This window comes from Falco cherrug, chromosome 13 (assembly GCF_023634085.1).
Source record: "Falco cherrug isolate bFalChe1 chromosome 13, bFalChe1.pri, whole genome shotgun sequence".
NCBI classification, from domain to species: Eukaryota; Metazoa; Chordata; class Aves; order Falconiformes; family Falconidae; genus Falco; species Falco cherrug.
In genome coordinates, this window is record NC_073709.1 from 11,341,535 (window position 1) to 11,356,859 (window position 15,325).

Below are 15,325 nucleotides of genomic sequence, written 5' to 3' on the forward strand. Positions count from 1 at the left end.
CTCTTGCATCTTAATATATTGCTTTGTAATTATTTGGACCTTAATGGCAGGATGAAGGAGGAAATTTGGCCAGTGAAATCCAGTATTTCTTCTCTGTGAATATTGGACTGATGTCCCATGCAATTACAGATCTTGCAGTAGATTTGCCTTAGGACTTTTTGTGCTGCAAGTTCTCATACTTTCTCTTTTCATTCATGATTGAGGAAAATGGGTGTCAGCGCTGCCTGAGCAAATAAAACGCATCTTTAATGATTTCAAAGACTCTGTGTACAGTGAAGAGATGCTTCATTTCGTTGCTGGTGGTCAGTGGTATTTTTACATTTAGAGTGTTTTCTCTCTGGGAGGAGTCTTGTAACTTAAAGTAAGAGTAAGGTGACACCAGTGGCTTGTGTATATTGTTTGTTTGTTGGTTTTGTTTGGCTGATTGTTTTTAAATCCATAGTTCTACTGGCTAGAATTTGAAATTTTGACACTTATCAAACCAAATGTTAGCTCTGTATGTGCTAAAAAGTTCTAAGTGTGTGTATATATGGTGTTTGGTGTTTTCCAGACGATTCACCAAACGGGTATATGTGTCTTTACCAAATGAGGAGGTGAGTACTGTTATCCATACGTTTTCTTCATTTTAAGATCAGTTTTATTTAAAAAAAGAATATAAACTCTATTTCTTAGGGTGTTTTCCACTTGCCCTAGTGGATGATTACAATTCTGTGAGTTAACTTACGGCCCAGCTTGGCAATTGATACACTGTGCTTTAATTCTGGCAAATATCTCAAGGTTTTTTATTTTTTTCGTATGTGCTAGTAGCAAATCTGGTAGTAGCTATTCTGTATTTCTTGGCTACTGAGGTGTTGCTCACATACTGACAGGCATGGACAAGTCTGAAGTAGGGCTTGCAGGAGCACATTTGGTTGGATGGAGAAGAGTGTTTATTGCAAAAGATAAAAGTAGCTTTCTTTAATGTCTTTCAGCTCAACAGCAGATTAGGGCTTTTGATGAGGATTCTAATGTATTTTTGAAGGGGTTTGACCCTTGATCTCGTTGTTGCCAAATCCCTATCTCTTTCCCTGGAGAGACGATGGTGTACAGTCAAATTAGAAAAGCACTGTAGGCAAGTTTAAACTAGTGAAGCGCGAAAGATAACCTGACAAACACGTAGTTTTGTGGTTGCAATTTTAAGTGTACTGTGAAAAAGAGTTTTATATCTGATAAATGTATCTTCTTTTCAGACAAGATTGATTTTGCTAAAAAATCTTCTAAGCAAGCAAGGAAGTCCATTGACCCAAAAAGAGTTGGCGCAACTAGCTAGGTAAGTTCTGTAACCATACTAAATAAACATACTCATCTACTGCATTCATTCAAAATGTAACTAGTGTAAATCATCAGACAGTGACAGTACTTGCTGGGAATGAATTGCATGCAATTTGGGAAGCTGGTGTCCCTTTGGGCTCTATGAAAATGTTTTTTATATATCATATATATCTATATATATAAAATCTCACCACCTGGCTGGGTTTATGTTGTTGAAACACACTCATCGGTGCTGCCCTTCCTGAGGAGGGAGGAGGATGCTTCTCTCCACCGCTCCCCCAAGCAGTCCAGCACTTCTGCCTGATGCCAAAAGGCAGTACCAGTTCTATACTTGGCATGCGTTATCAAATCAAAAGCAGCTTTTCTTTGCTGGTCCATTGCTAGGTTTGTTGAGGATATTACCAACATAGCAGAGCAAGTACTGGATAATTTTAGGTTCTTTTCAGTTTCGTATTTGACTGGAAAAATGTGGGTTAACTGCTCTTCCTATTGTGAAACTTTGTTGGTTTATGTTTTTCGTTATTAAGGTTGACACAGTACAACTGTTTGTCATCCTCAAATTAAATGTAATGAGTGTAAAGGAAATTAGACTAAAAAGCAGGTAGAGCACCTAGGGCAGGAAGGAATGAAAATAGGGTGTGAGCTATCAAAAATACACAAGTAGACTTACTTCAGTCTCCGTTTCTATTTGTGGTAGTACATAGGAGGTGAGTACAGTATTGGATGTAGCATTTGCAGTCTCTTAGTAACACTACAGAAATTTGATGTATAATCCAGCAGAATAAATTCTCTCTGTACTTGCAGGATGCTAGCTTGGGCCTATTTAGGCTACAGTAATAGCTAACTGGAGGAAAAAAAACAGTGTCTTGGATTCTAACTGGAAATTTATGAACCAAATTATAAGTGCAACTTAAGTACACTTTTTTTTTAAGGGTTTAGAGGAAATATAAAAGTTGAGGGTCCTGCCTGCTTAATCTGCCATATTTGTTTCAAAAGAGATAGGTATTTAACCTCCTTCACGATCATGCATTCTTTTGCTCCTCTGCAACTTTTTCTATAAACTATAACAAAATTAATGATGTCCAGAAGACTAGGCTATGAAGCTCTGCTGCTGTAGCTAGCTGCTGTGCTCTATGATTTGGCTGGGGTTTTTGGTTTTTAAATTTTTCTTTAGGCAACCTTTACTACTTCTTTTCACTCTTGTTGGCAGTGTATATTGCTGGCTTCCTGGTTCAGTGGAGACCTTTAATTTGCAAAGTATTTAATTGGTGAACTTGGAAATTAAGTCTACTTCTTGAAAAGCTCCCATAAAGTTTAGGTCCTTGGTTTGACCTCTTGTTTTGTTTTGTTATGGTTCTGATGATTTGAATGATCTGGGTGTCTGCCAGTCTTACAATAAAAAACAAAGCAACCTCAGACAGTTCACTTACAGCATACCTGCATGTTTACACTATATTATTTCCCAAATCAGTGGGAAGGGTGTGCAAGACACACTTACAGAACCAGTTTCCTTCTGAGTAATGACCTGACCACTATATTTCCCTTCCAAGATGAATTAGAATTCTTACTTCAAACTGTGTGACGTGTTCTGGCTTCTGCAGATAACTGCTGAGGTTGTGGCTCAGGCCATTGCAGCCATCTCAAGTCCCTCAGCTGGTTCTTGGTCATTAGCAATTCCAGGTTTAGGCTTTAATGTTGGAATCGGTTGGCGAGTCGCTGTGCTATGCTAGAGATAATTTTCCTTGTGTAAATTATCCGAGGCTGTTTCAGTATGCTGCTACAATGCAGACTGTAAATTCAGTGAGTAGAGAAGTTTGCCAAATACTTTGAGAGTGTAGTCTTATCTGTTACCAAACCTTCCGTGCAGGGAAAAAAAGTGTCCCACCAGAAACGCTGCTGTCTGTACTGTAACTCCCTAAGCAAAGTGGTGCTGCTATTCAGATTTGTATTTACTCTTCTGAATTAGTAGAATTTTGTACTCCCTGGAGTCCCCGGGTCAACTGCTACCATGGATTTCCATTAAGGGCATGCTGCAAAGCTATTGCTTATTTTTACAACCAAACACCACTGTTAGATTTTTAGTAATGCCTGCTTTTGCCCTTTGGCTCTGATGTCAGTTACAACTGCATGGTTTTATTCAGAAAACTGGTCATGGGATCGCATTGTAATACCTGTGTGGTGTATTGGATTCCCATTGCATTGATTGGGTTGAAAGAGCAGGACAGCTGAGTTTTTGGTTTTATATTAATTTATGACAAATGATGACAAACTAGTTGGTAGGGCGTTCTTGTAACAGAAATAGTAAATGTGGTTGAGATGAGTTTTCATCTACAAATCCAAGTTGGTTGCTGTCTTTTTCATTTTCCTAGAATGCTGGTTTGGATTTTAATATCTGTGCTTTAAATTTGATCTCGGAAAGATTTAAATATAGATCGCTTATGCTGAATGCGCTTCAGATATATAAAATTTGCAAAGCAACATAAAAATAATACTACTTCCGATTAATTATCATTTTAATTGTATGCAATTAAATTGATGGGGTTTGAAGCATGTTTGGTTTTTTCTTCCTCCTTTCCCCGGCTTTTTCCTTTGACAAAGAATGACAGATGGATACTCTGGGAGTGATTTAACCGCATTAGCAAAGGATGCAGCGCTGGGCCCTATCCGAGGTAAGCTGCATAGCTTTTTATTTAAGTGTTGAAAAGAACTCGGTGCCTTTGATATTAGAGATGCTGTATTTTCCTACATCTTTATAATTCTTAAACCTCTGAAATTAAGCTTTTTAGATTGGATTTTTGGTCTGTTCCTCATAACAGCATCTATACGTATAAGACTGACCTTACAGAAAACCCTTCAGTACCCATCACCATGTGGAACGGACAATTTTTGTGTCTTAAGAGGAAAGCAGGGTGAAGTGGTTTTTGCAGATTTGTGTTTTGGTTTTTTTAACTAGTGCATCTTTCTTAGTCTAGTGTCTGTTCTGTTGCATCTAAATTATTACTCGAATGGCAGTCTCTGACTCTTACTTGTCTTTATAAAGTGGACAGATCTCCTTCAAGTCTGAAGGAAAGAAGTAGCGAAACAGAAGCAATTTTTGTTTTGGTTTTTTTTTAGATATGGTTTGAATGGCATAGCTTTCTTTAAACTCTCTTTAATGTTGAATTGTGATCCAGATGACAATTATGATTCAAGTAGAGTTTTACCTTTATTTATTTGTTTTTCCTCTGATGTTTCCAACGCAGAAAACCCAGTTTTAATGCAAACTGAATACTTTTTTCAAGCACCCTGCCCCTTTGTTCTGTTTCACTAGCTAGTTGTGGGTCCAGTAACCACATATGAAGGGGCTTTGTTTTGTAGAAGTCAGTAGTGGGGTTTTGTGAAAAAAAAGATAGTGATGAATTGATGCTAGTTTTCTGGTTGCAGATATTTTGTCCTACCCAACAGAAAGGTACTAAAGGCAGCCAGAGCAAAAGTGTTCTGTAGTATCAGCCTATTATGTGTAAATGAAAGTTGTTGCAACTCTCTCAAATGATTTATGGGGAGGAGAGGTCTGTACATGTTTTGTGGGGGTGTGTGTTATTTTTTTCAATTGATTCAAAAACACTATAGCATGCAGTTTTGCCAGTGCTCTGTCTCTTTGAAAGCAGCTGCTAAAAGTAATGTTACTTTACCAACTCACTTTCAGCTGTTGAGATTGTGGGGTACATCTTCCAAAACCCTGCATAATAATTGGGAAGCAGAACTGCATTAAATAGCTCTCACAAGAAACATCATGTCTCCTAAGATTTTTTGAATATATTTATTTAGGGTGGTTGAACTTATAGTGTATGCATTTAGGTATGCAGGCTTTACTTTGCTGACAAATCACTTCGCATGCAAGTCCATTTTGAGAAGAGACTATGAAATGTTTTTACGTATTTCTTCCACCTGCTCCTTGCATCCATATAAAACAACTTATTTTTTTCAAATGTTTTTTAATGTCAGCCTTTCCAGTCCTGCCTAGATTCTTTCTTGCACCCTCAGAGCAAAACATTTGCTCTAATATGTTGATACCATAACAGTATTGCAGGAAAAAAAAAAAGGCCAAGTACATGGGAATGATTACATCCCACCAGTACTGTGCAGGGCAAGCAGCACTCCTGTATGGCCTGCCTGATTTTATTTCTGTGTTCTTGGCTGATGGTACCTTTCAGTTTCATGGAAATTGTGCGTTTGAGGGGTAGGGGTGTTGTAGGTACCAGGAATAATGTGGGGGAAGGCAGCTCTGTTATGCTTGTGTGCTGTTCCCCATGCTTCAGGAGGAAGTAGTTCTGCTTCCACTTTGTACTGTATCTGCAGTGTTGAGTGGGAGCGGCCTGCTTGAGGAGCTGGGAAATGTGGAAGAAGGGGGTAAAAACATGATGTACCTTTTGGTACAGGAGATTATGTTGAGGCAGGGAGGTGTAACTTTCAGCTCTGGGTTTTTTCAGGATAAAAGTGCTTTTAACATGCTTTTGTTGACACAAGTGATGAAAGTTTTCTTAAGAAACTCACTGGTCTCCCTTTATTTTTACAGAATTAAAACCAGAACAGGTGAAGAACATGTCTGCCAGTGAGGTATGCTGTTCTAGCAGTTGTATTTTCTTCTTTGAATAGAATGCATGCTCACCAGAAACTTCTAAGATCCCTTTAGTATCACACAAAATACATAGCATAACTTTGGGGGGTGGGGGATATTACACTTTTTGATTACTTCTTCATTGAAGAAAATCCTTTACAAATAATGATAGAGAAGAAAATCTGTCCTCAGGTGTTTGAGGTAGGTTGTGTAGTGTGTTGGTTGTCAGCCTTAAGAGCACCTCTTTCTCTGATAGTAAGGCTCTGCTGTTAGTTTCAGCTGACTGTGCTCTTTTCTTTTGCACTGAACTGCAACATGATCTGTTACCTATCAGATGATGTCAGAGGCCTGGCTTCTATTTTGTTGTAGTGTTACGTCCTCAGAACACTCCCAGAAGTATTATGTCAAATGATTCATTTTATTTCTAACCCCCCTGCTCTATCTTTACATGAAGCAAGGCATCTTAGGGAGAACCTCTGAGGGATTTTAACAGATTTGTGTATATGTATACTTACTTTCTTTCATGTGAACCATCATAAAGCAAAAAAAAAAAAAAGTTCCTCACCACAAATTGCATCTGTAAACCTCAAAAAAAAAGAAGAGGTTGGTCTTGCGTATAAAAGTTTCTGTTTAAATGTGTGTGCAAAACACAGTTATGTAGGGGAAAATGAAGGAAAACTTAATTCCCCTGTTGCTTTCTGTGTTTAGCCTGAGATTGTGGCTAAGGCTGTAATAAGCTGAAAGGATTTGTTGCAGGAAGACGATAACATCTGTGATGGCTTGTTGTGAATACAAGTATAGCTCCAATAGCCTATAAACACTCAGTCCTAAAGACATGTGGGGAGTCTTCTCCAGTTGTAATGTTAATACTCATTTAATAATGAGGCTGCTTGTTCCATGCAGTTCGGATATCCCCGTCATGCCTGGGCATTCCTCTGTGTGGGAAATGTCCGTTATAATCATGTCTTCTGCAAACAACTGAAAGGCACGTGTTGAATCGGAGAGGTTGGCTGATGGGGATTACTTGCCCGCCAGCATGCTGTGGTCTGAATACAACAGTCCCCTGTTGGGCAGAAGCGTGCCGTAAACATGTTAAAAAATCCCTGGTCTTACTCTTCACTGGGTTCTGTGCCCTCATGTGCACCAGCTTGCACCACCTAGTGAAACGGGAAGTAACGACACAGTCTCACGGGCTATAAATAACAAGGCAGACATTATGATTACCAAGCGTTAGTTTATTAAAACCAGTAAATACTAATATTCTTAAATTACCAGACTCTCTTGCATCAGGTCGTAGAATCATAGGACAGGCCAGGTTGGAAGGGACCTTGGAAGATCGTCTGGTTCAACCTTTCATGGGAAAGGGAACCCAGATGAGATTATTTAGCACCTTGCCCAGTCACATCTTGAAAACCTCCAGCGATGGGGTGGCAGCACCTCCCTGGGGAGGTTGTTCCAGCAAATGACTTCTCACGGTAAAAAATGTGTCTTATGTCAAGGTGAAGCACTCGGAGTATGCTTTGTTAAAAGTGGATACTGAAGTACTACTTGAATAAACTGAAGTACGTAAACCACTTGTGATCCTGATGGCTTTCACTTCTTGTTGTTTAGATGAGAAATATCAAACTATCAGATTTCACTGAGTCTTTGAAGAAGATAAAGCGCAGTTTGAGCCCTCAGACCCTGGAAGCATATATTCGCTGGAACAAGGACTTTGGAGATACCACAGTGTGAAACACTACTTGAAGTGAAATGAAGTGCTGCCTGAGGAGTGATTGGTACAGACTACTGGAAAGCAGCCAGAGTTTACAGGACTTTACAGATCTTTAAGTATCTGCATTACAACTTGAGATAAAGAAAAAAATATACAATGTGAAATGTGTTCATCAAAGCCTCCTTGCCATTTAGTGAGGACTTAAACGCTGTAAGTAAGAGCACAACAGGACTTGAGATAAGATTCTTAGCAATCTGATTATGGTTGAACAATAATATGTGTATTTTGTTTCAGCTAGAAGGCTCTGATGGTATTGATCATTGGAAGACCTTTTCCCTATGTTGTGTGTGTGTGTGTTCTTTGTTTTTAATTTTGCCATGACATCAATGTCTGGCTTTCTTCCTGGTAACTTACTAACTTATAATTGGAGGTTTGTAAAACTTTAGTTCAGTTTTTGACTTTTTTTATCCTTAATGTGCCAAATAAAACAATTTCCCTATGCAGGGAGGAAGAACAGCATCGGGGAATTATGATTATTAAAATGTAAAAAGCAGCTGGTCTGTTATTATTTGTCTTTCTGTTTAGTTGTAATGTGACTGTATTGTTCACAGAACAGTTTTAAAGAAGACCTTTGATAGCAGAACAGCAAAAAAACCCCAACCCTATAAAACCAATTCAAACTGTCTTTTAAAACAATTTAGATTACTAAATAAAAAAAATAGACTAAGACATTCATTTACTGGCAGTATTTTCTCTTATTGCATTTTGTAACGCTTCCATTGGTAGAATGTTAGCTTATGCTTATGGTGTACAACTTGAAGCCCAGCTGATGTTTGAGAGAGTAAGTGATGCTAATTGTCAGGTTTTGGAAATGATGTGTTTCTACTTTGTATTTTGGTCTCTTGATGATAATTGCAAGTAAAATTTCCATTGTGATAATTTTTTAAATCTCCACATGTAAGCATTAAAATACAAGGCTACATGTTTAATACATGGCACACATTAATGTTTTTATAGCTTTCATATCTTTTGGTTTATATATTAAAGTATGAAACACTCAATTGATCTGCTTTTTTAAAAAAGAAACTGCATCTTTGTACAAAGACTTGTTTTTATTATATAAACGACAAGCTATTAAAAAAAACCCTTTAAAAAAGCCTTTAAATACTGTAATAAAGGAAGACATCTTTGCCTTTACTTCCAAAGGCCTGACAACTTGTTTACAAATTCTACGTGGATTTGCAAGGCAGAACACTAGTTCCTTGTTAGAACAGGTTTGGGGGGGGGGGGGGGTGTTAGTTTTTTGGTTTTTTTTTTTAAAGACAACTCCCCCTAACTTAGTGATATTACAAATATGCATATTGTTTACAGTTGTTTCAACTAAATTGAGTTACAAGCTCTGTTTGCTTTTGGTCTTAACAGAAAATTTTGTTCTTAATTTTGTTCATTTAACTTATTTTTTTATTGATAGGAGCAAGTCAAGTATTTCTGGGACTACTCACCTGAAAGTTGACTATAAATAATATATTATATATATATCTATATATGGAAAAAAAAGACCCTAGCTGATAGATGCAGTATAGGTATAGTAGTAAATACCCAGAGCGGACTCTGTGCTCACTGTGTAGTATTGAGTACTGAACAGCAACTGTGTCAAACTCCTGAGATGCACAGATGCGGTATGTTTGGGATTCTGTTTTTTACTGAACAAGAGATGCTTTTAATTGATCTTAAGATTAAAAGCAATTAAGTAAGAGAAGACTGTGTTCCACTAGTATGCCTTTTGAAATAGTCTAACCAAACCACTTCTAGCCTTCTAAGGGTATGGCTCTCAAATCTATGTCTGATGTAAATGAAATGTGTGACTTCTGTTCCCCAGAGTGACTTCCCTTGGAAAAGCGAGAAATGCTGAAAGATTTCAGTTTCTTAAATCTCATGTCTTGCTTGCTTTGCCTTAGTTCTGCTTTCAGTAGACCATCTCTGGTGCTGGAGATTTTGGCTGACTTGATCTGTGTTTGTCATAGACCTCATAGTGCTAAGCATGAAGATGTCACTGTTATGTTAGCATCTGCCAGATAGCTCAACAGCTTAAGGTAGGCCCTTGGTAGTCTTACTCATAAAGCTTCTTGTTTCCTTGAGATCGTTTGCAAATGAGAACTTTGAGGGTAACACTTCTGGGTTTGAGTGTTCCTAATATTTGTTATCAAACTCTGGTTTCTTCCACTTAATTTTGAGGAATATACTGGTATGAATTTCAAATACATACCTATTGGCATGTAATAGGTACCTGAAATGTTGAGGTAAAAGTTCCCATCTGCTGAAACACCACCAGTATGCAGCACAAAGGGTCAGAAGTCTGAGCTGCTAATTCAGAGAAAGGGGATTAGGCCTTTCACTTGTTTGTACAACCAGTTCAGGCCAAGAGAATCTGTGTGACTGGTGCCACTGCTTTTTGGTTATTTCTTCTGCCAGATTGTTTTCTGCATAATGGATGAACTACAGCTCTATAAATCGGTGCTGGAACACAGTAATAAGAACTCGGTTTTGTTCTGTAACATCAGTTTGCTCCACAGCTGTTGGATTTTTAGCTCATGACCCAGTGCTGTTTGGTTCATAAATCACCCTAAATGTCTTGGTTATGCTGTGTTCTGAATACTGTCTTTTAAGAATAGTTCTGGCCTTCATAAGGCATTAACGCACATCTGCTTCCTTGTTTTACATGTACTGAGTAAGTCCCAGCTTAGTCACTTTCATCTGTGTTGGATTAACTGTACAAAAGCAGATCTAGGAGGGGAAAAAAGAAAACCAACACAAACCACCAAAACCCAACCAACCAGCCCAAACAAAAAAAAAAAACCTCCAAAATTCAACATCACACCACACACACACACACCTCCCACACCCCCCGCTGACTTCCTGTATTTCCCAAGGCTGTGGTATTTTATATAGAACTTTGCAGCTATATTTACCATAAAATCAGATTATGTTCTAATACAGTATCTTGAATGAGGCTAGGATAAGCAGGGCAGCAGATTGGATGCTTTTAACCTTTGCAAAGATTGGCATTACATTAGCTCTCTAAACTGTCTTTTTTTCATGTGTGTGTGTATGTGCCCACTGCTAATGAAGGAGTGATCTGACCCACTTTTTTGAGAATAATCTCAATGGGAAGCAGGTTGTCAGGCGCTCTGCCAGCATGTTTTACTGACTTTAAGTGTAGCAGTTACTGGAGGGAGGAAAAAACCATGAGCCCAAGCCTGCCTGCACCCACCCCCCCTTTTTTTAACAACCTTTTTCATATATCATTGCTTCTGTTTATTAAGCAAGAAACATACCTTTTGTCTTTCTGCATGTTGGAAGAACAGTGTCTTCTCAGGCTGCGGGCTGCTGCTTTTGGTGGCATAACAGGAGGAAAAAACTCAAGCACTGTGTGATGCTTTGTCACCTTTGAAATGAGAATTTGTTGTGTATTGTGATTATCCCTTTACTAATGTTGACTTTTCTGTAGAGTACACCAAACCTGTACGGGTTCTCTCCTTGCAGCTAAGACAAAACCAACACATAATATTAAAGATAAGCCTTAAACTAGGATATTTATGCACATCTAAGTCTCTGTCCTGTTAGTCTCTTAGACTTCACAGAGTTCTGTGTATTAGAAATAGGTATTCTGCCCCCGAGACGTCTTACTGACTCTACTTCAGAAAGTCGCTGATACAGTTTTGTCCAATGTGGCCCTGCAACTTAACTTTATGTAGGTAATATATGTGATGGTAACACTTTAAAATGGAGAATAGGATCTCTAAACTGAGGTATTTGTTGTCACTGCACTAATTGGAGGCCATTGCTGATCTCACTGTTAGATTCTCTCAAATGTTTTTAAAATGGTAGTGTTTATATATATATAACTTACTCAGATAATTAACCTTACCTTCTGGTGTAGAATAAATAGTAGTTTTTGTATTCTTACCAAGCGGGTTTTAGCACAGCTTGGCACTGCTGCCAAGTCCATCTTAGGAACCTGTAAGTACTCTGCACTGGGAATACTGAAGTCGGATACGATGACAAATTTAACAGAGACTTCTGTTCTGCAACCAGTATGGAAAGCAGCATTCTCCTTAGGGCTTCCTTAACCACCTATGGTCAAAATTTGTACCCTAGCTTCTTACACTGCTTTCCTACCCAAGACACGGGTAATGAAGACACGCTTCCCTAGCTATTCAGTGCTGTAGTGATGCTTCTGCATGTGGCGGCTTTGGGAGGTGGCAAGCGCTATTGTAGGTGACGGATTTTCCAGTCATTGTCTGTGGCGGTCTCAAGCTTTCGTGATGTTTTTAGTTGTTGGGGATTTTACCAGATATCAAAATTGGAATGAAAAGTAGCAGGCAGGTAGTGAATGCAACTAGTTATCTCAGTCATTGTGCTAATTAGAGGCAGTTGCTGATATTGTTAGGTTCTCTTGAGCTGCTATTCAGTGTTGAAGGATGTTGTTTTACTCGCCTATGTGAATTTTTATCCTCAGAACTATCTACTGGTCATCCTAAGAGGTGAGCGATGGATCAGTTATTTTCTTTTAGAATTTTTTCTTTAAACATTCTTTTAAATATTTTTCCTTTTAAATACTGTTAATTGTAATTCCACAGGATAAGGAAGTTAACTGTCACTTCCTACAAATACAGTATAATCTTCGGAAGTATGGGGAAACGTGTATTGTGTTCTTCCTGCTTCTCCTGTAAATCATTAACTGTCTTAGAGTAGAAACTGTTTACTTTGTCAATAACTACCTCCTGAATTTGGCAATAATTGGCAAGGTGTACGCTCCTCCAGTGGATCATATATATTGGCTAAACACTGTGGGTTCTTCAGAGTTTGATCTTTTGGTTCCCAGATTCTTGACATGTCTGGAAACTACGGTGATCAACCTTGTTTTGCTGCAAGACTTTCTTTGCCTTCATAAGACCACACTTCTTAAAGTTCTGTTTCAGAGAAATGGTTTTGAGGGGAAAAAAGTCAATGTTCTCTGTAGTTGGTTAATATAGGCATGATCTTCTACAATGTTGGGGTGTAGCCTCTCAGTTCTGCAAGTTCGTGTTTTTTTTTTTTACCATTAGAAGCAGGGAAGAAAGTACTTTAATAGTTGTACACCTATCAAAGGGACTGGAAACAGAGAAACTGGTTTTGCCACATGATTCAAATTTTTATTCATGTGAAGGGCTAATCAGTATTTTTGAGATCTGGATTAAAGTGACAAAAAAACAAAGGTGGAGACAAAACACTATACCCCATCCCAATTAAATATATTGGGTGACTCCAGTCTGGGATGGGGTTAATTCTTGTATTTTGTTATTTTCAAGCACATTTGTTTCATTGTTCTCTTAAGAATGTCTTCTGAAATGTTAAACATCATTTTATTAACAAGCAATGTAAAAAGCATGATGAGCAGTCACATAGCTTTAGCTTCACAATAAAATGTTGCATTTGTCCTGTTCTTGTTTTCTTGTCTGTTTATCAGATAAAATGTCCAAAATGAAAAGCCTTTTTGTTAAACCTGAAGCCCATTAAATCACTGCTGGTTTAAAAAAAAAAATAATCAGGTGGTGTATACCAGATGATGGAACAATAAATATGTAAATACCTCACTGAGTTTCTAAAGGACATAACTGAAGTTCTTAAAACTAATGTAAACAGAAGTGCTGCTTCCTAAATAAATGTGCTGAAACTGAAAGTGTGTGCTTATCCTAGTCTTGCTAAATCACAGTGAAAACCAGGAGGTTTCATGTAACTGATTCTGGTAGTCATGGTGAAAATCACTATTGGGAGCCAATTTACTTGATTTCAAAATGGCACTTTTGCTGGGAGGAGAGTGCTGCCGTTACTTCTGATGTAACAATTAAATTCTTCACTTATCCCCATCTCCTTACTCTTTATAATTCTTTCTGGCCATTGTCTTCATGCTGCATCTGGACTACTAATGACTACTGGGGTTTTCTGTTCTCACAGTTGGATCCTGATGAGATTTTTTTTAAAAAAAAAAAAGTTGGATTAAAGTAGTATTATTACATATCTGGCAGCATCAGGGGTCTCTCAAAAAGTGGCCATGATCACTGCCTTCAACAGATCATCCTATCAGTCACTGTTAAAGCAAGCAAACAAAACAAAAATCAGTACAGCAACGGGGGGGGGCTTTTGAAGATTTCACTTTTTTTGCAAATATATATTGCAAGCACAGTGTGTTCTAATATTGTAACTTCTATTATTTTCAAATCTCACTCTAGGAATTTCTAGGCGGCCTCAAACTTGCCTCAGTTGTAAGCCACCCCTGAAGACTGTTTGGTTTTGCTGTATGCAGAAAGTTAGTATCAGCTGTGCTATTAGTTGCAGTATTTAGCTTCTCTGAATTGTAGAAGTGCAGTTTCTTATAACTTGTTTGCTTCTTCTGGGAAGAAATACTCCAAGATGTGAAATAATCAAAAAGCCCGATAATGCATCAGTAATGAAGTAACCAAACAACTCTTTAATTGTGGAGCATATCACACAGATAAAACGTTAGCCCTGTGGTTCACCCAACTTCTGATTTCCCGGTTAAAGTTGAGTGGAGGTAGCAGCTGCAGTTTGAATTCTCCTACCTGTCATGCAAATCTTACAGAGTGCAAATGGATTTTTTAAATTGTTCCCCAAACTACTTCTGTACACTAGAAAAGATTTCTTCATGACAGCCACCAGCTTAGAACGAGGTCTAAGACATTAAATACATGTCTTGTGGAATACAATTACCTGTCCAGTCTGATAGTTGTTCTTAATGAGTGTCCTGTAAGGACCAGATACGCTCAAAATGTGGAAAATAAAGATTATTTATTTTCAGCAATGAAATTACATGCACTGCAAATGCAGAGGAACCAGAGAAAATGCACACCTAAAATTTATCCAGTGGGTGGGAAGCAGATTAAAGACCGTGGCTTGTTTCTGGTTTCAGTTGATGCACAGGCCACTTCAGCTCTGCATCTGCTTTTGGTGTGTTTCATGAAACTGATTAGATGCAATTAACATTTTTAGTCACTCTCACCACTGGCACTGGACAAGTGAATAGACCATTAAAAGACCAAAGATGGGGCAGCGTTACAGAAGGCTGTTTTAAGTACCTTTCTAGGCACAATAATCTGTCTTAAGAAAATACCTAGCTTAAATTTTTATTCCTATCCCTCCTCCACTTCTTTCCCAAGCACGGTATTAAGTAAGCTGTCTTGTGACTAGATCTTTCTGTAAATTAAATACCATGCAGTGTTTTGTCACAGTTTTCCTTAACAGAGCTACCCTCACTTCCTAGATGACCTTGGTTCTGTATTTTGATCCTGGTGGGTGCAGGTTCCATGTGAAGCGATCTTACCGTCCACATTTCTACCGACAGAAGCCGTGGTTTAGCAGTCTGCAAGCCAGGCCACACAAAGGGATTGTCGTCACCTTGCAGTCCTTGTGTACCCGTGTCCCAGAGCCTCAGTAGCAGTAGTCACAGCAGGATCTTAAATCGGGCCTTGTGCTTTTTCTTCCCTCCGAGCCCCGGCTTAGTGCTACGCACCAAAACAGACACTGGGACGGGGCCGGGCTGCCTGTAGGTCACTCCTCTGAACTGCGACGCTTCTGATGTTGTAAGAGATTGACAGCAACGGGAGCGATTCTCACAACTTCGGCACACAATACGGCGGCTACAT

General features: G+C 38.5%; 1 protein-coding gene and 1 long non-coding RNA gene across 8 annotated transcripts in view; one reads left to right on the plus strand and one right to left on the minus strand.

Moving 5' to 3' along the window:
• SPAST (spastin) overlaps positions 1-13,107 on the plus strand; it is a 39,537-nt gene extending 26,430 nt beyond the window's left edge. For 6 of the 7 annotated variants that reach the window (XM_055725952.1, XM_055725955.1, XM_055725953.1 and 3 more), the window contains 5 exons: positions 551-593; positions 1,230-1,309; positions 3,910-3,980; positions 5,867-5,907; positions 7,520-13,107. In XM_055725952.1, coding sequence (XP_055581927.1) covers positions 551-593; positions 1,230-1,309; positions 3,910-3,980; positions 5,867-5,907; positions 7,520-7,642 — 358 coding nt within the window. In that variant the 3' untranslated portion in view covers positions 7,643-13,107. Of the gene's footprint in view, positions 1-550; positions 594-1,229; positions 1,310-2,115; positions 3,859-3,909; positions 3,981-5,866; positions 5,908-7,519 lie in introns of those variants that run through there. The other variant, XM_055725958.1, reaches the window with a different exon arrangement.
• LOC129737276 (uncharacterized) lies at positions 10,330-15,120 on the minus strand. The gene is made up of 3 exons (XR_008734975.1): positions 15,004-15,120; positions 10,958-11,067; positions 10,330-10,406 (listed from the first exon to the last, which is right to left on the minus strand). It is a non-coding gene; the product is annotated as an uncharacterized LOC129737276 (long non-coding RNA).
• Positions 15,121-15,325: the final 205 nt, after the last annotated feature.